Source organism: Protopterus annectens, chromosome 9.part0 (genome assembly GCF_019279795.1).
Source record: "Protopterus annectens isolate FY-2018-M chromosome 9.part0, PAN1.0, whole genome shotgun sequence".
Classification (NCBI taxonomy): Eukaryota; Metazoa; Chordata; order Ceratodontiformes; family Protopteridae; genus Protopterus; species Protopterus annectens.
The window spans coordinates 1238040761-1238066781 of NC_056743.1; the positions used below are offsets into that span (position 1 = coordinate 1238040761).

The 26021-nt window shown below is 37.9% G+C and overlaps 1 protein-coding gene across 1 annotated transcript in view; it reads left to right on the top strand.

The window, feature by feature from the left end:
• The window catches only part of LOC122811967 (vitelline membrane outer layer protein 1-like), a 72012-nt gene that overhangs the window by 21789 nt on the left and 24202 nt on the right, over positions 1-26021 (top strand). The window contains exon 2 of the mRNA XM_044084166.1: positions 25557-25654. Coding sequence (XP_043940101.1) covers positions 25557-25654 — 98 coding nt within the window. The remainder of the gene's footprint in view (positions 1-25556; positions 25655-26021) is intronic.

Sequence of the window (26021 nt, forward strand, 5' to 3'; positions counted from 1 at the left end):
CACACACACACACACACACACACACACACACACACACACACACACACACACACACACACACACACACACTAACTCCATGGTCACACCAACTGGAAGAAGGAGTCAGTTCCTCCAAAAAGAGAGTCTCTGCTGGCACAGTTTGCCAGCAATGATTTCCTGTGGTGGAACTCCAATCATTGGTGGGTTGAAGCTTGGGGGGAAAGTTGAAGCTTGAGAGTTCAAACTTCATCCACCAGTAGGTCCCCCCTCTCCCTGTCCTGGGGTATTAAATCTTTCCCATCTTTCATTTTTAGTAAAACGTTTGCTATCTGAATATATGAAAAATAACATACATATTAAAACAACAGCAGTAACAACATGAATAACAAATAATATAAAATAAACACCAACCCTGGGAACAAACGTACATTGTAGAAACATAAGTATGGAATATGTCATGATAGTCTGAACTCCCAGTTTCTCAAGAGCTGCTAGGTATTATGCAATGATTTTAGATAATATTCTCAGCTTAGTGAAAGATAAAGGCAAGGCTTTATTAGCATTTTGTCTGTAATTAATGTTCTACTTCAGTGTAGCCAAGTTTAAAGGAGATCACAGTTAATCACTTTAAACACTTCGAAAGTCTGATAATTTACGGAGATTTAGTTCAAAGTATGAAAAGCTACTTGATTACTGGAAGAATATATGGTCAAAACTAATGTCATTTTTTTTTTTTACTTTTCCACTTCCTGTATTTATTTATTTCACACATGTAAAAGGTTTTAATTAATACTATGTAGTAACTATTGCTTACAAAAATAATTTACTCTTCTTTGTTATTTTATCACAATTCACAAAATTTTAAATATTCTCTCGTGTTCTGTCCATCCATAGTACTTTAAACATTTTCTTACACATGCATAGAAAAACAATAAAATATTTTCACTCATAATTCTTAAAAGACAGCATGATCTTATCCTATTGTTATTATTATTTATTAAGGCTGAATTTGGAACATAGAACACAAGAATATAGAGACTCTATGAAACATAATTCTCTTCAGTCTTGAGAACACTCTGATGAAATACTTATGTTTGCTCTAAGCCTATTAACTGCAATTTTAATAAGATAAAATAAAGAATCAGATTAGTTACAAGGATTATAATAATTCTGCACAAAACACCAAATACAAGTGTGGGTCAGAGCATCTCAAAATAAACTGTCAACCATTTCTGCAATTTAAGAGAAGTTCCTAGGCATTACTTAATCTCTGAAGAAAGATTTTAGGTTTTTGCCATACATCTGTACATACAAACAAAATGTATCTTGTTCAAATGTATTATCTCTGGTGGTAAACTAACCTAGATTTTTTTTACACTTTCTGAGAAAACCACATGCATTTCTTTTCAGAAACCAAATGCATGCTACACATGTCTTCATTATTCAGGTTCACAGGTTCATAGTAAATGATAGATGTGAAGATCTAACATTATCAAGAAGATGGAAACTCCATTAGACCTGGTTTGTACTTCCCCCATTTAACTGTCTAGCTGTGTTATAAATTCAGTCATTCAGACTTATACTTTCATGTTCACTGAGAATGCCTGGATCCACCATTTTATAGAAAACAACCTCAGGTACAGCAGGCAGGATATGCCTTCTCCACAGTCTTACAACTCTACAGCTTTGTCTAATTGGGCGTTTCTTTAGTTTTTAATTTTATTTTACAACTCTCTTTGGATTGGCTTACTGCTTGGCTATCAAGCTTGCGTCTTCCACAGCCCTTCCATTCCCTCCATCTGTCCAGCTGAAGCTTTGGTGTTGGAGATGAATGATGTCCTCTTTGCAAGGTAACAGTTTGTCTTACTTCCCTTTTCTTTGGTAGATGGCTTGCACAGTAGAATGTCTGCTTCACCAAGTTTTACACATTTGCATGTTTCCAAGTACCTGACCCTGCACTCTTTGGTAGGTATAGTGCTTTCTTTTTGGTTCTGTACTTCAGTCTGTCTCATACAATCTGCTAGGCACAACTTAACATGTAGGACATGAGCATCACTCTTCTCAAGGTATGCATGAAATGTTGCTGACCACTTGTGCTGATCCCTTCCTGGTTGTCTTTCCTGCTCCAAGATATACTACTAGAACCTGGTCACTGAAGCCATAGTTAGGGATTTACCCCTCTGTACATCAGACTCATCTACAGCATCCTTTACGTAGCTTACACTTGGGAATCTTATATATTTAAAAGAAATCTGAACTAAAATTATCCAGCAGTTTTAAGGTCATCCTCGAACATCAACTAAGTATCCTGAAATGGTCTGCTTAATTAGCAAAAATGAGAACTGTTTGAGCTCTGCTAATGTGTTGCTGATTAATTAAATCAAGGACTACATGCAGCTAGTAGCAAGTTTAAAAAAAGTTTTTTTTTTTTTTGCACAGACCTCTCTGATCTTCCTGATGTGGGGGTTCTGCCACCACAATCCAGTTCTGTAAATATGTTGAATCCAAGGTTACAAAAAATCTGAGAAAATATATTTGAATCTGTATATTTAAGTTTTTTGTACTTAAACACACACGTGAATAAAGCTATGAACACCTGAGCCTCTAGCAGCTGAAACACAAGTATATAAAAGACAACTGGCCTGCCATACTCCTGTTAACATGCAGGGGAAACAGAAAATGACTGCAAAATTACAAATAATAAAATGTACACTGTAATATATACACTGAAAGAGAACTGAGAAAAGATCATTGGTGAGATGAATGTGTGGGAAAAATGTATAATCATTGTGTTGCATAAAATATATTTTAAAGACTTAACTGATGATACTGATGATATGGAGTGTATTTAATCAATACTCCCCTTACAATCAGCATAGTAGGTATGAGTTAGGATTTAGTTAGCTGACTAAGCGGACAATCAGCATAGTAGGTATGAGTTAGGATTTAGTTAGCTGACTAAGCGGTCAGCCAGTATAGTAGGTATGAGTTAGGATTTAGTTAGCTGACTAACCGGTCAGCCAGTATAGTAGGTATAAGTTAGGATTTAGTTAGCTGACTAAGCGGTCAGCCAGTATAGTAGGTATGAGTTAGGATTTAGTTAGCTGACTAACCGGTCAGCCAGTATAGTAGGTATGAGTTAGGATTTAGTTAGCTGACTAACTGGTCAGCCAGTATAGTAGGTATGAGTTAGGATTTACTTAGCTGACTAACTGGTCAGCCAGTATAGTAGGTATGAGTTAGGAATTAGTTAGCTGACTAACCGGTCAGCCAGTATAGTAGGTATGAGTTAGGATTTAGTTAGCTGACTAACTGGCCAGCCAGTATAGTAGGTATGAGTTAGGATTTAATAATAATCTTCTGTGGTAAAATGCAGGAAAGTAACACAAGAAGACAAACTAGAAACCTATAAATAATCCAAAATGAAATTGTTAACATTTAAGCAATCAGTTTGCTAAATTCTGCCTGAAATGTATGATCCGCCATGGTAAGGTAATAATAAGAGATATAAATAATAGCAACCAACTCACTGCTGTACATTTTCCCTCCTTCACTTTCTAGATACACTATAGTAAAGTTTTCCTCATTTGTTGCCTAACTCACCCTCCAACAGAGAGGGCAGAAAGTGTTAGAAATAAGTTTGTTTCTATCTAACCTCCAGGAGCTGCAGTCCCTCAGTTGTGATAGAAGGACTGCAATGCTCTACAGTTCCATTGAGATGAGAAGTCCAAGAACTTAATTTAGCTTTGCTTTTGGCATTTTCCCTATAGGAAGACAACAAGAATTTGATTGAGAACATGTAGTACAGTTGCTGTGGTTGAGGTAGGCAGCAGTTAAGAGAAAAATCACAGAATAATATGACAAAAGGAAAAAAAATAGATGCGCTCATTCATACTCTGATGCCCACATTTTCTTACTCAGGTTTACTTGGCACATGTAGCCAATCCCCTTCAATCAATGGTATAGCCAGTATAGTAGGTATGAGTTAGGATTTAGTTAGCTGACTAACCGGTCAGCCAATCTTGAGTGGAATGTCAGCTTGTTAAGGATATGCATGTGCACATTCATACATATACCTATGGGCAATTTATAGGATCGACAGTTCATCTAATGACATGCCTTTAGGATGTGGAATGAAACTAAAGTAGCCACTTAAAACCTAAACTGACACAAGACAGACCTGCAGTCTCTGCACACAAAGCACCCCTGACTGGAACTGAGATCCAAGATCTGTGAGGCAGCATTTAATGACTGTACCACTGTAATGCCCAAAATGAAAATCCATCCATCCATCCATCTAGAACTCCTTTTTCCCATTTTTGCACATGGGGTCAGTGTGTTATTTTAACAGTGGCAATCATCTAGAGCCAAGGTGTGCACCACCTGGGGGCTAGCCCAGCCACAGGGTTCTTCCACAGCACACACTCACACCTATGGCCAATTTAGTGTATTCAGTCCACCTAATGCATGTCTATTAATTGTGGAAGGAAACCAGAGCACACACAGAAAACCCACGTGAACACAGTTAGGACATGCAGACTCCCCCAAAATCAAAATAAAAAAGATAAAACTTAAACAATGTTTTCCTCTGGCTGGTAATGTTTAGACTCTCCTTGCCCTCTAAGCATGGTGCCACAACTTCTCTGTGTCCTGCCACATTTGTGGACATCCTGTGGCTAGCAGCTTGGGCAGACTATAGAAGTGGATCAGTATGTTGGGAGTTTCCTTCTCTTCCCTGTGCACTATACTGTCATTCTACTGTTGGCCCATGATGTAGTTATATTCAAAATATGTCACTGGGGGAAGTGCACTCAGCTTTTTATTGCCGTCTACAATTTTCACAGTTTCCTTGAGTCCATGAGTGTGAGAAGTTGTTTAATCTTTTCTGCAAATTTTGGGCTGACCCATAACGTCTGTTCCATCTGCTGTGCTTTGTGAAAGGTGAAACAAGCAGCCATGATGGCTATTCAAAGTAAAGTCCAACTTTAGTTATTGATAATAAGTCACTCAAAATCAGTTACAATATACCAATTTTTTAGTCAGTACTTCCTTCTCAGTAAATTTAAGCAACAACTTGAACAGTGTCTTATAGGCTTTCTCACTTGTCAAATGTACACAGACAGGTGCATGTGATAATGTTCCCATACTGCACTTAGCCATGCAAGGATTATAGGTATTTTTATATTATGCTAGGTGTAGGAAACATTCCATTCATAACATCCACCTTTGAGGTTGGAAGATCATCCATGTTCACCATTGTGGTGGGGTGCAGTACTGTAATGTCATATTCTCAGTACCTTCATTCAGTCAATGTATAAAGGCCAGAACATGGCTAGGCCGTCAGATTGTCACACAGTGCTCTTTCTTTATGCTTTAGTTACTAGCTGTGCAGACGATTTGCTGCTAGGAAACATTGTGTTTTGAACCACATTGCACAAAATGTCACTTGTGTGTCCCACTTTTCTGAATATTGTCTAGGACTGCAGTGCTTTGAGGGGTATATAAAAGGCTAGTGGTCTTTCATAGTTCCTGTCCACCAGTCAAAGTCACAGTGTTGACTCTCCCTCAGCACTTCTGTGTGGTATTGTGCAAGCAGCACCAATATTGTTTTTCATGCACAGATTTCACTATAGTAAATGTATCTATTTATTGTAAAGCAGTTGATGTCCTTCTGTAATGGAATATATATGTATATTTGTCCCTTTTTCCCAGATGGGTCCACCAAGCAGTCGGATGAGGAACTTTCCACTGAACTGGAGTGTTCCATCATGTTAGAGTGTGTTATTTGTGCATTCTGCTGCTTTTGACTTTTGTTGCACTCAGCTGCAGTGGTTGGACCTGTTTACTGACCTGTTTATTGCCTCCTTATCCATTAAATAACTCCTAGATGGGAGCTGTTCCCTGTCATTCATATTTTTGCTTTTATGAGTTTTGCATTTGTGCTTCTGTACAAAACATGCATTTGAAGTTATTTGCTGTTTTGTATATCTTACTTCTTCGAAATGGGTGTTAAAGTTGCTGGCAGAGTATACTTGATAAGGAGCCACTGAAAAATATCTCTAATAGCATTTTTATTTTTTATTGTTACAGAAAATGTATGTATTTCATAGTTGCAATAAGTCATGCTGGGGTAAGTGTGGAACAGATCATCATCTAACCACTCATCCAAGTATAATGGTTTGGTACTCCACATCTCTACAACTCAGACACCCAGCATATCTTGTTATTTGCATGCAATACTATCACTGGTGGTAAGGTAACCTAGATTTGTTCACTTTCTCAGCAAACCACATTTATTTCCTTTCAGAAATAAAAACTGTGAATATACAACTGTAAGTGATGAGGTTTGTGTGGTTCCTTCATTATTTAGGTTCACAGGTTCATAGTAAAAGACCAAGCTTAGGTTGTAACATGAATAATCTAGAAAAAGACAGACCAAGTTTGTATTTCTGCAATGTAAATGTCCAGGTTTTTTAAAGATCATTTAGATATGCACTTTGTGGTACATATAAAGGTTTATATTTTTTGCGGTTAAGTAGGCAGTGGTTCCAAACCTGTTCCTTTTCTTACTGCAAACATCTGATTACTAGACAGTATGTTTATTCCATGAGCATAGTAGGCTTGAATCAAACAAAATGCAAACAGACTTTTGTATATGTGTTTTGCCCTCAAATGTAGGTGTGCCTTTAAACCTGAGCATGGTATTTTTTTTTCATAGAACCACTACTTCCAGCTCCACATTTCTAGTTTAAAACTGCTCAAATCTGATTCCCTCAGATGACAATCAAAGGATTCCTTACTTAGGAGTGTGGATCAGTCAACATTTCAACTTTGCATTTCACATTCAACAAACCCAAACCAAAATAACTACATTCCTATTTGCACCCAGCAAAGTATGTCAATTCTTGGCTCCTGAAGCCAGAAATACCTTTAGGAAGGGGGTGCTACTCCCCTAGTTTGGATATAGATTAGCTTTCATAGCCTCTGCTTAAAAAAAAAATTACCCTACAAACCACAACCAGCTCTCTCTGCCATTTTATTACATGACATTTCAAGGGGAACACCACTGCAAGGTTCTCTCCAAGGCCAGGTGGCTTACAATCTAGCACAAACATCATTTACTAATAGGCTGTCTGTACTACAAATCCTTCATTACAGAATCTGTTATCTTTTTAGCCAGTATTTATGTTCTCTTCCCCCTCCTATCAGACTATATTTACTAAAGTTCACCTAAGTGTTCTGAAGCATTGGGAGTCCATTCCTTATAACATCAGAAATCTAAATACTTACACTGAATTTAGACCAGCAATGAAATATCATCTTAGCCAATCTGCTATCTCTAACTGCACCTTCTGCTATCTCTAAATGCGCCTTCATAAGCTATTCAACAAAATCTCCCTACAAATTCATTCCTCACCCAATACCTACAAAAGTTAAGCTCTTATCCTGAGGATGTAGACTAAATACTACAAGGTATGTAGAATAAACACTGCTAGGTATGTAGAGCAAATACTACAAAGTATGTAGAATAAACACTGCTGGGGATGAAGAGTAAATACTGCAAGGTATATAGAATAAATGTTAATAGGGATGTGGAGTGAATACTACAAGGGATATAGTATAAATACTACTAAGGATGTAGCACAAACACTTCTAGGAATGTAGAGTAAATACTACTGGGGATGCAATGTAAATATACTATGGATACAGAGTAATTACTACTAGGGATGTAGAGTAATGTTACTAGGGATGTAGAATAAACACTATTAGAGATGTAGAGTAAATACTACTAAGGATACAGTATTATCACTGCTGGGGATATAGCATAAATACTACCAGTTATGCAGAATTAATGCTACTAGGGATGTAGAGTGAATACTACAGGGAGGTGGCATGATCACTAGTAGGGATGTAGAGTAAAAATTACTAGGGAAGTGGAATAAATGCTACTAAAGATGTAGCACAAACACATCTAGGAATATAAAGTAAATACTACTAGGGATGCAATGTAAATACTACTATGGATACAGAGTAATTACTACTAGGGATGTAGAATAATGCTACTAGGGATGTAGCATAAACACTACTAGAGATGTATAGTAAATACTACTAAGGATACAGTATTATCACTGCTGGGGATATAGCGTAAATACTACCATGTATGCAGAATTAATGCTACTAGGGATGTGGAGTGAATACTACAAGGGAGGTAGCATGATCACTAGTAGGGATGTAGAGTAAATATTACTAGGAAAGTGGAATAAATACTACTAAGGATGTAGCACAAAGCCTTCTAGGAATGTAGAGTAAATACTACTGGAGATGCAATATAAATACTACTATGGATGCAGAGTAATTACTACTAGGAATGTAGAGTAATGCTACTAAGGATGTAAAGTAATGCTAATAGGGATGTAGCATAAACACTACTGGAGATATCATATTATCACTGCTGGGGATATAGCCTAAATACTACCAGGTATGTAGAATAAATGCTACTAGGGATATGGAGTGAATACTACAAGGGAGGTGGCATGATCACTATTAGGGATGTAGAGTAAATATTACTAGGAACGTGGAATAAATACTACTAAGGATGTAGTATAAGCACTACTAGGGATGTAGAGGTGCAGTGGTTAGCATTGCTGCCTCATAGCAAGAGGTTCTCCGGTTTGATTCTCGGCTGGGTTGCCTTCTGTGTGGAGTCAGCATGTCCTCCCTGTGGTCACGTGGGTTTCCTCCGGGTGCTCCGGTTTCCTCCCACATCCCAAAGACATGCAGTAGGTGGATTGGACACTCTAAATTGGCCCTAGGTGTGAGTGTGTGCATGTGTGTGCCTTCTGTGGAAGGTTGGGCACCGGGCTGGCAACTCGACACCATAAAACTCCACTGCCAATCATGAGCGGACAGATGATCCACTGTGGCGACCCCTAACTGGGAAAAGCCGAAAGAAGAAGAAGAAGGGATGTAGAGTAAATATTATTAGGGTGCGAGTACCTGACCTTAACAAATGGTAAGCACCCTCTGCTTAAGTTGTTAAGATTGGGTCTTGCACTTGGCAGTAAAATCTGCTAGCACTGACAAGAAAATGACAGAGGCAGAATAAAAGATTTGTTTCTGCCTGCTGTCCAATGGTAATGTGTCCCTGACTTCCTGTTATAAAATAACAGGATGTATGTTGACATGGATTTACTCTGAAGGATACAAAACTCTGAAATCCAAGTGTATGTCACTATTCAATGACTTCAATCCCCCATAATTGATCTGAAAACCACAGGCATTATGAGCAGCAATATGAGGAACAGTATGTATGCATATTATTCGTACTGTGTTGCCAAAGGTGTTTTTCATTAAAGAGTGACAAAGATGGAGGCTTTTCCAAACAGTAGTTAAGTCGAATGGGTGAGTGTTTGAATGTGGGTATATATATATATATATATATATATATATATATATATATATATATATATATATACATATATATATATATATATATATATATATACATATTGACACATTGCACACTCATTGCATATATGTACTACATTGTTTCTCTATATTGCTGTAGGAATTACACATTTGTATCCTTTACTTGAGATTGTCTTTCTCTCGAAAATATAAACAAACAAATAAATAAATAACATAAGGTGGAGTGATTGGTTAGCATTTTGGGAGTATAGGCTTGATGATGTGCTATTAAAGTTCTGACAAACAAAGAACAACAAGAGGAAGTAGTGTGTGTTTTATGGTGCTGAGAAGCAGCATAGGCAGAGAATGATCCACTTTTACAGAAAGTTTACAGACTTCTCAGGCATCTGTTTCATTTGTCCAAATATATTTTCCCTATAGTATACCCATAAGAAGAGTTTTCTTTGGTGAATGAACAAGCTTTAAAAGAAATTGCAGATTAATTTAAATCCTTTATTCAAACACAAAATAAGTCAGAAGGGGACTAAAGGGAACTGGAATAAGGAGGCCCAGTCTGACGCAGTCTGCATTTGCAAATATTTATTTATTTTTGTTTGTTTATTTGTTTGTTGGTTTTCCAGGATAGGATACTGACTGAACTGAAAAACTTCAGTCTCAGCTCGGATTGTGCAAAAGTAACATAAACTGCATCAAATTAAGGCATTAACATGACAGTTATGTGAATGGTACTAAGCCCTTGTTAAATCTCTTGAAACCCCACATCTCTAATGATGCACAGTAACTCAACACTGACGAGGTACAGGCCAAACCATTACAGCATTCCTGCTGTATTTTTGTCCAAACAGTCTCCAAGTTTTATTTTCAGGTCTGTTCTCTGCCCCTACATTAATGGATATCTCAAAGTGGTAACTATTTCAGTAGGATATGCTACTCCTGGGGAGTCACCTAATTATATGTACTTGTGAGTCACAGTCAGAACACCTAAAAGTAGTGATGCTTGTGAATATACATTAGGGGGAAACACCTGTAGTAGTCTAACAATATGTGTGAAGTCTAATTAGGAACCTCTTGCATGCTGCAACCACTCCCAAATGTTCCAGTTTATGGCAAATGTGGCAAAGCTATATTGTGAGTGTTCATGAACAATAGAGGACCCATCTCAGATCTGCTAAGGGTAAAGAAGGTAGCAATGATGTTATAGGAAGCCATACTTCATTAGACAGAGCGAGATGAAGTCACTTTATCCTAGAAGGGGGAAGCATGGAGTATATTTTAAAGCTGTTGATGAGTGATGGTACGAAAGTGAACATCTGACTTTTTAATGATCTGCATCCAGAGAGTGACTACAAGGTGTAGAGAATGTACCACTCTACTCACCTAGTATCTTGTAACCTGCCTGATCACCAGTGAGGGAAGCAATTCCCTTGTAAACCAGCCAGTCATGTTCCAGGGAAAAGAGTGATCTGACATTAGAGAACTTTCTTTAGTATCATGCTGTTGTCCATCAGCTCTATCTCCCCAAGAAGAGGAGAAGTGAAAATCAAACACCTGTTTACTAAAACCCATAAACAAACATCTGTTCACTAAGAACTATAAACAAATGACTGAGTGTTTAACTAATTTGTGCCTAGCAGTTATGGAATGTTATATCTCTGGCATTCTATATATGGCCTTAGATCATATTTCTGAAAAAAAAAAACTAAAAAGCATAAGGTAAACAAATATAAACATCTTGTGTCAACGAAGTGCTATTTAGAAAGTACAAACATATTGATTTTCAGGTGAAAATTCTTAATAATGATTTACATCAGTATAAAAAAAAGGGTCAGCAAAAAATGGCATGGCACATTCTTAAACTAATAAACAGTGTATGGAGTCTTCCCCAAGAATGCTGATTAAAAATTCAGCTCTTTTGAACTGTTTATCAGAATAGAATCAGATATAGCTTGCTATATAACCACACACACACACACACACACACACACACACACACACACACACACACACACACACACACACACACACACACACACAGTATTTAAATACTAAAGATGCAATAAATTATCTGATATTGAACCAGTCCAACTAAATGAAAATGTTTCTAGTGTAAAATGCAAAAAGAAAAAAAAATTAGAAAAACAACACGATATGGAATAAGATTACGGGCTGCATTCATGAAGGTACTGTGACATGTTAACAGTGCTGCATAGTCCTCCAACATGAAGATGCATAGCACCATGAAGGGCTGGCCTCACACCCTTGCTGAATGCTAATGAGACATTCCAGGCAGTGAGGTATACGCTAATTAACCACGTGCTCTCTCTCTTTCTCTCTCTCTATGGTACTGCCTCTAGGAAGGCAGCTACATGGTCAAGTGATTCAAAAAAGCACTTGGCTGTGTAAATCAACATGGCCACCCCCATCACGTCGATGTAGCAAAATCAGTCAAAAGGCAGTGTTCAACCACTGACCACAAACATAATGGGGAGAACCACTAGACACCAGTGCTTAATTTAAAAGTGCTATAATGGCACTGACATCAAAGCACAGATCGAGGGGAAGCACCAAACACCAGGGATTAATGTTTACAGTGTAATATTAGCACTAATGTTACTAAGGGGATTGGGACGGCGGGATACATTAGACACCAGGGAAAGCACTATAAAGTACCCTAAGGCATAGAACAGAATAATGGGGATCGGGGAGTGGGGGGCAACGATGGTCAACAGGGAGGTAGTGCTGTAATGCCGCCTACATCATAAAGGGGATCAGAAGGTGGGGCATAAATTAGACACAGGGGATAATTCTCTAAAGTGCCATACTGGCACTGATATCATAACAGAGATTGGAGGGTATCGGTTACACTAGACTACCAGGTCCTAATACCTAACATGCTGCAATACAACTAAAGTATTACGAAGGTGTGGATGAACCACAAGAGGTTAGATAGGGTAGGGACTGTGGTGTGTGTGTGTGTGTGTGTGTGTGTGTGTGTGTGTGTGTGTGTGTGTGTCTGTGTGTGTGTGTGTGTGTGTGTGTGTGTGTGTGTGTGTGAGTGTGTGTGTGTGTGTGTGTGTGTGTGTGTGTGTGTGTGTGTGTGTGTGTGTGTGTGTGTGTGTGTGTGTGTGTGTGTGTGTGTGTGTGTGTGAGTGTGTGTGTGTGTGTGTGTGTGTGTGTGTGTGTGTGTGTGTGTGTGTGTGTGTGTGTGTGCGTGTGTGCGCATGTGTGTGTGCGTGTGTGTGCATGTCTGTGTCTGTGCATGTTTGTGCATTTGTGCCCTTCTAAGTGTGTGAGAGAGTGTCTGGGGGATGCCACTGTCTACATGATAATAGGTTACTACCATAATGTGCAAACCAACCCTCATCTGCAGTAGTAACTGTAATTCCGGAAACATGCAAATTAGACGATAATGACATTTTACCTTGATGTGGCTAGCATGCTTCTGAATTGCAAATTGACAAGTCAAGCTGAAAAGGTCTTTCTAATTTATGCCAGGAACTTTAATTAATTATTGGAAATATTCAAACCATTTGTGAAACTCTAAAAGCTATTTTAAAGATTTTTTTAAAATTTGGTTATATTTCATTTTCACAAAATTTAATCTGGGTAACTTTCTAGCATTCAACTTGATTTGCCAGAAAAGCTCCCTATACAACAATGCATTTTTTTTCAATCACTGCCCTAAAATTAAGTTGTACCTTTTTCAAAACAAACAAACAAACAAAATAAATATGTGTTAAAATCAGCACAAGTTAAGCTGCATTTCACAAAGGGTGACAGAAGTGTGTTGATACGTTCTCTCTCTAAACTGCATAAATTAGAATGCAAAAAAATAACAGATTTTCTCTACATTTTTGCAAAAAATGTTCATAGCCTGATATCATAACATCAGTTCAGCCTAGACACATAGCACCCGTAACACTCATATTCAGGTTTTATATACTGCAAGCAATTCCTTTTTGGGTACTTGCTTTCTTGTTATAGAACTATGAAAAACTATACCTATATGCATATTTAATATAAACAACAGTCAAGTGGGTTATTCAGGAAACACACAGTGTATACCCCAGCCTGTTTGCAGCAGGTTTGCATAATGTGGTACATGATTCTGATTGAGAGACTGCTGTTTTGCTACAGCGGTATACAGCCACAGGTAGGCAGCACTTCAGTGGCCTACCAGACAGTATTGTATGCAAATGCAGTAGTCTAGGGATGTTGATAATGCAAATTACCTATAAGCAATTCCCTAAAGCCCTATACCAGGATCGAAACAGCACAGCAAGTATTTCAAGAACAAGTTTTACCTCATTTTTGAGTAAAATGATGGGCATGTACCACCATCTTTTATGGTGTACACCCATTGTTGACTGTGGCAGGAATGGTGCTATTAACACTGCAAGCAGATCAGTACTGCAAAGCTGTGTGTGTGTGTGTGTGTGTGTGTGTGTGTGTGTGTGTGTGTGTGTGTGTGTGTGTGTGTGTGTGTGTGTGTGTGTGTGTATCTGTGTTGTGTGTCTATACGTCTATGTTCCTGGACAACACTGATTTGAATGGTTGGGAAACACTAGAGTGGTTCTTCTAATTTTGCTATGCATTCAATGAACGTTCACTCCAAGTGGCTCTTGCATATCTTTGAATTGCTTGTTATGATCTCAGTGCTACTGGGGTTCACCAGGGAAGTACTAGTAAGTATCTTTCTGTGCTAATCAGGCTGCACTGATTATATTTGTATGCAAGTATCAGTGACATATTTCTTTAATATCGTCTAAGGTTTCACCTGATACCATGCAACAGCTTGTATGTCACTCAGTTTTACCAGCCGTGGTGATGCAGCGGTTAGCATTGCCACCTCACAGCAAGAGATTCTCCAGTTCGATCCTCAGCTGGAGTATCTTCTGTGCGGAGTCTGCATGTCCTCCCTGTGGTCGCGTGGGTTTCCTCTGGGTGCTCCAGTTTCCTCCCACATCCCAAAGACATGCTGTAGGTGGATTGGACACTCTAAATTGGCCCTAGGTGTGAGTGTGTGCATGTGTGTGCCTTCTGTGGAAGGTCGGGCGCCGGGCTGGCAACTCAACACCATAAAAACTCCACTGTCAATCATGAGCAGACAGGTGATCGTCTGTGGTGACCCCTAACCGGGAAAAAGCCGAAAGAAGAAGAATTGTTAATGTAATATATGGAGTGTTACAATTGTACTTCAAATTTAGAGTAAAGATAATTTTGTTAAGCACTTTTCACCACAAGAGTAGCTTGTTCATCCAGCTCCCTGGACCTGTACTCTGAGTCAGCACCTCAGTGCATCAGCTCTTCAAGCCAAGAGCAAAAAAAGCACTTTACTGTAATAAGCCAATCAATATACTGTAAGCTATCAGCTTATTACAATTAGATTTACACACCACCCCACTCCCAGATCTTCCATTACATTCTTTCTACTGGCACATCAACCAGCTAGACATATGCACGACCTCCCACCACCTGTCCCAGCCATTCAGGTCCCATTTCTGTGCCCTGCTCCCAACCCTCCATCAACATAATTTCTTCTTTTAAACTGTAGCAAACTGTTCGCTACAAATGTATCAAGTTTATACCCTGCCTGCATGGAGCACTATGGCACTCATGTTTTAGTTAAAAAAAATTCTTCTTTTTAAACTTTAACTGACTACTAGCTACAAATGTAGCAAACAGTTGCTACAGTTTATATTCTGCTTGCATGGAGTGCTTACAGTGCTTGGGATTCAGTTAAAAAAAGACATGTTTTTACTTTTAAACTGTAGCAAACTGCTAGCTACAATGCAGCATGCACTTGTTACAGTTTAAACTCTAAACAGGGCACTACAGTGCTCAGGTCTGACCACAAATGCAATGCTGTCTTTCAAAAAGCCAGTATTGCATTAAAGAAAAGTATGGATAAGTTGATTGTGCCCTCACAACACTTTGCACCTGCGGCTGTTGCCCCTTTCATCCCACCCTAGCTCTGCTACTGGTTTTCACTCATCATCATCTTTTGGCTTTTCCCATTAGGGGTCGCCACAGCTGATCATCTCTTTAAATGTCTTCATATCCTCTGCATCTTGCTCTGTCACACCAACCGCCTGCATGTCCTCTCTCACCACGTCCATAAACCTTATCTTAGGCCTTCCTCTTTTCCTCTTACCTGGCAGCTCCATCGTTAGCATCTTTTTCCCAATATACCCATCATCCCTCCTCAGCACATGTCCAAACCAATGCAATCTCGTCTCTCTTGCTTTGTCTCCAAACTGTCCAACATGAGCTGACCCTCTAATATACTGATTCCTAATCCTATCCATCCTAGTCACACTGAGTACAAATCTTACCATCTTTAACTCTGCCACATCCAGGTGTGACTCCTGCCTTTTTGTCAATGCCACTGTCTCCAACCCATATAACATAGCTGGTCTCACTACTGTCTTGTAGACCTTCCCTTTCACTCTTACTGGTACCCATCTGTCACAAATCACTCCTGACACTCTTCTCCACCCATTCCATCCTGCCTGTACTCTCTTCTTCACCTCTCTTCCACATTCACCATTACTCTGAACTGTTGATCCCAAGTACTTAAACTCGTCCACCTTTACCAACTCTACTCCCTGCATCCTCACCATTCCTCTACCCTCCCTCTAATTTACACACATATATTCTGTCTTAGCCCTGCTGACCTTCATTCCTCTGCTCTCTAGAGCATATCTCCACCTCTCCAGAGTCTCCTCAACCTGATTCCTACTCTCACTACAGATCACAATGTCATCTGCAAACATCATAGTCCACGGGGCCTCCTGTCTGATCTCATCTGTCAACCTGTCCATCACCACTGCAAATAAGAAAGGACTCAGAGCTGATCCTTGATGTAATCCCACCTCCACCTTAAATGGATCTGTCACTCCCACTGCAGTCCTCACCACTGTCACACTACCCTCGTACATATCCTGTACCACTCTTACATACTTCTCTGCCACTCCCGACTTCCTCATACAATACCACAACTCTTCTCTAGGCACCCTGTCATATGCTTTCTCCAAGTCTACAAAGACACAATGCAACTCCTTCTGACCTTCTCTGTATTTCTCCAATAACACTCTCAGAGCAAACATCGCATCTATAGTGCTCTTTCCTGGCATGAAACCATACTGCTGATCACTAATCATCACCTCCCTTCTTAACCTAGCTTCTACTACTCTCTCCCATAACTTCAAGCTGTGACTGATCAATTTTATCCCTCTGTAGTTACTGCAGCTCTGCACATCACCCTTATTCTTAAAGATCGGTACCAAAACACTTTTTCTCCACTCCTCAGGCATACTCTGACTTTCCAAAATTTCATTAAACAATCTAGTTAAAAATTTCACTGCCATTTCTCCTAAGCACCTCCATGCTTCCATTGGGATGTCATCTTGGCCAACAGCCTTTCCATTCGTCATCCTCTTCATAGCTGTCCTTACTTCCTCCTTGCTAATCTGTTTCACTTCCTGATTCACTATCCTCACATCATCCAACCTTCTCTCTCTCTCATTCTCTTCATTCATCAGCCTCTCAAAATACTCTTTCCATCTACTCAACACACTCTCCTCTCTTGTGAGTACCTTTCCCTCACTATCCTTTATCTCCCTTCCTTGCTGCACATCTTTCCCAGCTCTGTTTTCACTGCTAAGCTCTAATTTTGTGATACAGCACAACAGCAGACACCACAGAATAGCATCCATAGCCTTTTCTCAGCTTAAAACCTGTTATACACTGTGGCAGACTGCAGTGTCTAGCAGCTTTTAAAAGCACCCAATTATCAAAGGGACACTTCACTTCTGCCCACTGTCTGTATGGCAGCACTAAATGTTTCATAGATTTCAAAGCTGTAAAACACTTTCCACACCTACACCTCTGCTTTTGTAACTGTAAGCACATGGAACAGATAAAGCCCCATACACTACAAAGAATTATGATCAAGTCTTTCTGATGATACCTCACAATCTGAACCTCCACTGTGGTGAATTTCTTGATGTCCATGTATTGAACACATCATAAAGTGGTTTTGATCAGAGACCTGATAATAATCCTCCATATGGTAATATTGAATAACTTCCTAATGACTAATACATGACTAACAAGGCATCTACTGCTGTGCATTATACATGGGCAGTGAAATTATACTTTTTTGTGTGACACCATAACACTTTACACTTTGCCCTTTGATAACACATTTCTCACTCATTTATAAAACTACAACTGATTTGAAACTTTGCATAACAAGTAATAAACAATTCTCAAAGGCTGGGATTTAGAAAGAAAGTGTAAACTGTTGTGACAAAAAGGGACAGATTTCATTATCATGAAAATCTGTGAGTCTGAGACAGATTAGTCACAGCAAGAAAAGATGCTATTATCAACTAATTTGCATGCCACTGAATCATGTGGTGTTATTCAGCACTTTGCAGGGTAATCACCACTGGCAGCCCATGCATTGTGTTGGCACAGGTGCCACCCTCATTCACTTTCATAATAACACACACACACACACACACACACACACACACACACACACACACACACACACACACACACACACACACACACACACACACACACACACACACACACACACACACACACACACACACACACACACACACACACATGCACACACACACGTGCACACACACACACACACACACACACACACACACACACACACACACACACACACACACACACACACACTCCAGTGGCCCTTTCTGGTCATTATTTTTGACTACGCCATTTCTTTCACTGAAGAGATGCCCAGTTTTAGAAACTCTTTATTTTTTTCTAGTGTTTATTACCTCACACAATCCAGTTACACTAGAACGAAGGATACCTAATATTTTAAATATATCTTTAAAAACTGCTCCAAAACATCTTCTTTTTTATATTCTATAACGATATTGCTTTGATGCAAAGATTAGTATGTTTTCATTTATTGTAATGCAACAGTCATGTCCAACAACCTTGCCTGTTTTGTCCTTTTTATTGTTTTAATTTTAAGTAAGCATAAGTCCTTGGCAGGAAGTTTTGTCGGTTACCTTGAAATCATTATAATTGTTCTTCCACATTTTTTTATTGTTATTACTTGCAAAACCTTATTAAGTTATACATTTCCTTACAATGCTCCTTTTTACACTTATATTTCAGCAATTGCATAATTCAGGAGATTTATGACTGCGGGTATATATTATCTGAATTTTAGCAGATGATCGTCTCATAATATCACTTCCCATCTGGGCACTCTGACTAATACTACTGTGTCACTTCCATTAGAAATGTGGTAATGCTTACTGATGCTCAATAATCTACTCAAATGTAACAATTCCTGCTAGAGTAATCTTCCAGAAGAGCACAGCTAGGCCAGAATTTATAGACAATTTTTGTAGTATATAGTACACCCATGCACAGGAACTGGCAATGTACAGACAGGTGTTAAATTAGTACTAATTCACAGCCCCATTTTATGATCCAGTGCAATGAGTCTAAATCTATAACATAAAACATATGCAAATGAGTGCATAATAATATGAAAATGAATTTAGGTTAGTAAAATAAGGTTCTAATGATATTGAAATGTATGCAAGGTGAATACAGGTGTAATTGATGGCAGTTTGCAGAGGAAATTATGTAGCTGTGTATATGTTACTGACAATAAAAAGGCAAATCGACCCAGAAATCTCAACATTTTAGAGTTGCAGTATTGATTGTACTGTATTATACTATAGTCCATAACAATGCGATTTCCTGTCAGTATTCTTATAGTACCACCAAATATCAGTGCAATCGATGCCTACAGTGCTTGACTTACCATGCTTTCACTGAACAGTAAATTATTTATAGCTTTAGACTTGATCAGGACATTGTATGGGACTTGGATGACGTGCACTAACACACAAAATCCATAGGAATGCATAACCTCCTGATTCCTGTGGAGACCAAGATATGTGCAGCTCTTTCCATACTGGCTTCAGAGAGACTAGAAGTGGGTACAAATGATATTTCACAAGCCTCTGCCACTAGAATATTCAAAACTTTTTTTTTATATATAATACTTTTACATGTGGAGAACTGTATATAGTTTTCTTGCATTCCACAGGAGAGCACCAAAGCCATGCATGCCATTTGTGATATCACCTACTTCCCTGAGATACTGGGTACCATAGTTTGCACATACGTAGAAATAAATGTCCCACCTTGCCACAATCACAAAGGTTTGTGAATAAGAAGGGTTACCATTCCTTGAAGTGCCAACCAATGTGTGGCACACATGTAATTGTAATCTATGTGTTCATACAGTACCCTGAAATTTGGAATGATTCATACATATGTTACACATCTCAGCTATATTGCCTCTTCCTGTATACAGATATTCTACAAGACCATCTATTTGACACATGCAGGCACTGTGGCTAATGTTAAACCCTCTATTTGATATGTGCAGGCACTGTGGCCAATGGTAAACCCTCTATTTGATATATGCAGGCACTGTGGCTAATGTTAAGCTATCTATTTGATATATGCAGGCACTGTGGCTAATGTTAAACCCCCTATTTGATATGTGCGGGCAATGTGGCTAATGTTAACCCTTCTATTTGATACAATCATGCACTGTGGCTAATGTTAACCCCTCTCTTTGATACAGTCAGGCACTTTGGCTAATGTTAAACCCTCTATTTGATACATGCAGGCTGTGTGGCTAATATTAAACCCTCTATTTGACACATGCAGGCGCTGTGGCTAATGTTAAAGTATATAGTTATATGTCTGTTGTTTACCAGAAGTTCTCAAACGGCCTTGTGAAAAAAAAAAAAACAACAGAACAAAACAAAATCCATAATACACAGGGAATAAAATAAACACTTCAAAGGGATTAAGCACTTTCATCTTGCATTACAAACAAACTTCTTCAAATGACAATCTGATCTACATATCCAGCTTAAATACTGAAAACACTTACATCACATGACAGTGTTATACAGGTGACTGTTTAACATCAATCAAAGAACATCTCTTGTTTTTCATACTCCTCAGTCTCAACAGATCTTTACTGTTAATGTTGTCATTAAGCCCTGGTGGCTCTTCTTCCATTAACTTAATTTGCCACTTATATTCAGTTAATGTGTTGCAATCCCCTTCCTTCAAACATAACTCAGAAGAGTCACTTACAAAAACAAAAATCTATTAAAAATGTATGCATACCTGTGAATGCTTAAACAATGTATCACTTGCAGAACTAATGAGTCCTTCAATTGTTCTGCTAAGTTCAGTAAGATAGAAGTACCCGCTACATTACCTGTACCCAAATGTCATCTATTGCGAAATGGTACCTAGTCTCAGTGTAACCATATATTATTAACTTACTGTCCTCTCCTGGAGAAAATATAATGAATCTAAAGCTCAGAAACAGTAGGGCAGCATACTGGCACTCCAGAACATAATGCCACACAAACAAACTAGGATAAAGTGAGACAGTTTATCACAATGCTATAGTGTGCAGCCGCAATCTGCAGTAGGGATTCAGATGGAGAAATACATCTAATGCAGAAAAGCACTGATGGAAGGAATTGAAAAGTGGAGTCATTATTGGGTCTTACTTTCACAAGGTGGACCTTGGTTTTCCAGAATCTCACTAAGACAAAACTAAAACACTATTATATAAACTGTCTTACATGTATACATAAATATAAATCACAGAAGAAATTCTCAGTCTAAAAATTAGATATGTATATTCTTCTCTCACTTTTGGCTGAAAATTTCTCCTAAAAGAAGTTACAGATTATAGAATGTATTTTCAGTCATTTCACCAAACCTTATGACACCTGATATAACCACTTAGTCCTCACATGGTATGCATGGTAATGCTTAATACTTTTTTGAGTCCATTCATGTGAAGGTCTGCAAAGGCAGTAGATTCTATGAGAGTTTGGGGTGTCATCCTGAGGCTCTGCAGCTGAGTTGTCTCATTGTATTGTTAGTTTTCAGAAAGTAATAGAGTGGGTTATTTTGTGCTTACTAAAAACATGCTTTCTTACAAGGAAGGTAACAATGGGCACCTTTGAAAATCCAAAAGAATTTTATTTCTCTAGCGCCTCGGCTACAAATAGCCTTCAAGGAGTAAAATATATAAATTCAGCAGTCCTTTATATAATACCAGCAGCTTCAATCAATAAACAATTAAACAATAAAAACATCAATTAAAACTTTTAAAGTGTCCCTATCCAATTTCGTATAACACTTTACGGTACTGCCTTTTTTAGACAAACCAATCATCAGTCCCGATCTCACATCCGTTTCCAGGAAGGGGTGGGTATAATGAGAGAGACAAATGGAAATGATACCAGCATGGAAGTATCTTCGAGTGAAAACATTAGGTATCATAGTGATGGTGAAGATGTGAGAGATTACCCACCCTTACCTACACCAACGAATGGACATTACATGCAGAATAATTTTCAGTTGCATGCTGAGAATAATAGACAACAAAAAAGAAGTTACTCAGAATGCGAGCCCCAGAGAGGGGGCCAACAGTGGCAATGGCGGAATAACAAGAGAACCAAATGGTATTAACTGTTTGTCAAATAATCCAAATTTTATTGTGAATTTGTCTGTTTTTTCTTTAAATGAACATTTATGCAATGTGTTAAAACATGGTTTGAAGTTTGTGCCAACAGTAATACCGAAACAATATGAATGCAAAATTGAATTGTATAAGTTGGTTAGAAAATTGCATTTATGGTATTATTTTAATACGCAATGCATGGTGTCAATAAATAGTGATAATAACTAAAATAGTATATGTGACAGTGATGAGAGTTTGCTTGAAATAGATTTTTTTGATTCATTAATTTCTTGTAATAGTGAAATGAATGCATATTGTCTCATAGATACTTCATCTGTTAGTAGTAAGATCAAGTTTATGCCACCTTGTATTCATGAAGGCATTAAAAAATTTCATTCGATAGTAGATTTTGAGTTAGATATGTTGTTTAGAAATTTTAACAAAAAGAATGTTGAATATAATTTGTCAAAACAGGAATGGTTAGCTTTGGTGAATTTTTCTAAAGAGAGAAAGAATTATTAAACCTTCAGACAAAGGTAATAAAATAATGATAATGCATTACGAACAATATCTGAAAGTGTGTTTGGAGCTGTTAAATGATAGAACAATATATGAGACAGTAAGTGAAGACGGAATAGAAGAAGCAAAGAAAAGTTATAAGCATCTAATTCAAAAAGGCTTGAGATTAGGTTACTGGACCGAGAGTGATATTACCAATAAACTTACATGTGAATGAACAGGGCCAGCTTATTTTTATTGTTTTCCCAAAATCCACAAAGATTTAAGGAATCCACCAGGTAGACCGATAGTTTCTGCTACTAAATATTTTCTACACAATGTGGGTGTTATAATACATAAAGTGTTAGTAAAAGAAATAATTCAGCTTCCATCCTACATTAAAGATTCTTTTGATGTTTTAGAGAAAGTTAAGAATGTTAGATGGAAGGATGGCATGTATTGGATAACACTAGATGTTAAGAGCCTTTACACTAACATCAGACATAATTTTGGGCTTGAAGCCCTTAGACTTCAAATGGGTAGTAGTCCCTTAACATATTATATTTTAGAGTTAATTCAATTTAGTTTGGAAAATAATTTTTTTTACTTTGAAGATCAGATATACCATCAAGTACAAGGAATGGCAATGGGTTCTCCCTTTGCCCCCCATGTATGCCAATCTTTTTATGAGTATGATGGAAAAAGAATATATATAGTAATTCTTTTTTTAAAAAATATGTAAGATTTTATTTTAGGTTTATTGATGATTTAGTTTTTTTTATGTGAGGATGGTGTAGACTTAGTACCACATTTTGTGGAAGAAATACAATGGAATAGGTTTCAGATAGCATTTGATGGTCTACAATATGGGCAGGAAGTTTCATTTTTAGACATAAATTTGTGTGGAGTAGAGGGTGAGTGTATAAAAAATGAATATACGTAGGAAGTTTAATGAGGTGAATCCATTTCTAATTGGTACTAGCTGTCATCCAAAGCATACATTGGAATCATTACCATTTGGGGAATTCTTAAGGATATCAAGATTGTGCAATGAGGAGAATGTTTTCAAGAACTAGAACAGACTGCAGCAATGTTCTGAAATAGAAAAAATATGTGAAAATTATTGATAGAGATGTGAAGCATGTATTAAATATTAGATATGGAATAGACAAAAGAATAAAAAATTATGGAAGGGAATGTGTTAATAGAAGGAATAAAATGGACACAGATACTTTATTTTTAGTCTTAGGGTATAATGTGTTGAGTGAAAATATTAAACAGTTCATGCTTCATTATTGGGAATTTTTGAGAAGTTTTGATGAATTAGATGGGCTGGTGAATAAAATTTAGTATTCTAGTACAAGAGAGGCAGAAGTATATGAGATTTGGTGGTACACACTAAATTTCAAAGGACAGACATGAATTTGTCTGTGCAGCTTTGGAATAAGGGGACCAGATCTTGTCGAAAGTGTAGGGGATGTCCCTATATAATAAATATTTTTCAGAACATAAATGGCATCCCTTTTAGTGTAAATGGGGAATATAATTGTAGAACTGAAGGGGTAGTATATGCTATCAAAAGTAAGTGTAGTATGTTCTATATTGGGCAAACAAAAAGAATATTTAAAGTTAGACTGTTAGACCATTTGAGAGACATTAGGACAGGTAAGATAGAAAGCCCCTTAGCCCAACATTTTAGAAGTTGCCATAATGGAGATCCTGAAGGACTTAAGGCAACTATTTTAGAACAAGTTTGTTTAAAAAAATAATGAGAAGGAAGCGCATAGATACAATCTTTTGAAAAAGGAAACAATATTTATTTTAAAATATGGAACATGGATTAAATACTGAATGTTGCTAGAAAAGTGTTATATGAAATTGTATAGGGACACTTTAAATGTTTTAATTGATGTTTTTATTTTTTAATTGTTTATTGATTGAAGCTGCTGGTATTATATAAAGGACTGCTGAATTTGTGTATTTTACTCCTTGAAGGCTATTTGTAGCCAAGGCGCTAGAGAAATACAATTATTTTGGTATATGTGGTGTACTTTGTGTTGAAGCACATATTCTTGGTGTTGTTGAGCTGTACCTTTGAAAATCCATCTGCACCTGGTGACCACAGGTGACAGTGAATGCAGTTATGTCCTGGCAGATAAGGAGGCCACTAGCTGTGAGCTATTTCTGCACTCTGCAAAAAATGGACAACACGTGCAGCGGTGAGAGTAGGCGTTGCTGCTGCACTGCCTTCTGGTAACCAATAGTTCAAGAACATGCAAGGTCGAGTAGCACCAGGATACAGTGTTGCACGTGACGACTGGTATTTGTGCATGCTCTATCACTCTTAGATGAGAAGTTTATTGAGCAGTAATGTTTTTGTCTTGCAAAATCCAGTAATTTGAACACCCAAATACACTAGTGCATACGTTAAAAAATAGTAAATTCGACAAGTTAGCTGCCTAAGTGCAGGATGTTACTTCACACTTTCTCAGGTCCAGTATTGACATAACAGTATATTTATGAACTGCATTCATATTACCACCTTAGACAAAGGACTTGCTAACCCCTGCTAAGTACCAAGTATTATTAAGATGGCAGCATTGGCTGGAGAGGTCATGTAAGTCATATAAAAAGGAAATACTGGCAGCATAAAAGAAACAGACACAGTGTGACTTCAAGGCAGGGATTTTCATGCTTTCATTTGCTGTTTAGCTTGACCCTAAGTCCAATTAAAAAAATAAATATATATATATATATATATATATATATATATATATATATATATACACACACACACACACACACACACACACACACACACACACACACACACACACACACACACACACACACACACACACACACACACACACACACACACACGCCCACACGCGCACAGACACACATATCTACATTCATTATATCTAGCGATGAGAAGTACTGTATTAAACAACTTTTGAGAGATAGTTAAATTACAGGCTGAGTATAGAAAACTACAGTAAAACACATATAAAAAGGGATCAGTCTGTCTTAACAAGGAATGCATCTCATTTGCATAAAGGTTGAAGAGGCTCAGGGAGGAGGCGATGACACAGCACTGAATGCGATCCAGTTACACTGCACAGGTGAAGAAGATGGCATTGATTCAAGTACCGGAGAGTAAGTATGACTGCTTTCATACTTTCTGTAGTGCAACAACTATACCTCATGTCTTGTATGCCCTATGCATAGCATTCGGAACTCCAGTTAATCCAATCCGAGTATCTGCATCTATAACCAATACTGTCCTCCCAAGCCTATCCTGCATACTGTAGCAATATGGTGCAGTGCTTCAGGTTATGTTCTACAAATGTCTATATCTTACTGATTATGGTTTGATTCCCTCAGTATTCACCCGCATGCTTCATTTCTCTAAAAAAGTCAGTTGTGTAAAACAAAACCAGTTCATCAGCATTAAAAAGAAATCATAGGATCATAGGAGGTTAATAGGCTAATGACCCTAGGGCTCTTAGAAGCCTAGCCACAT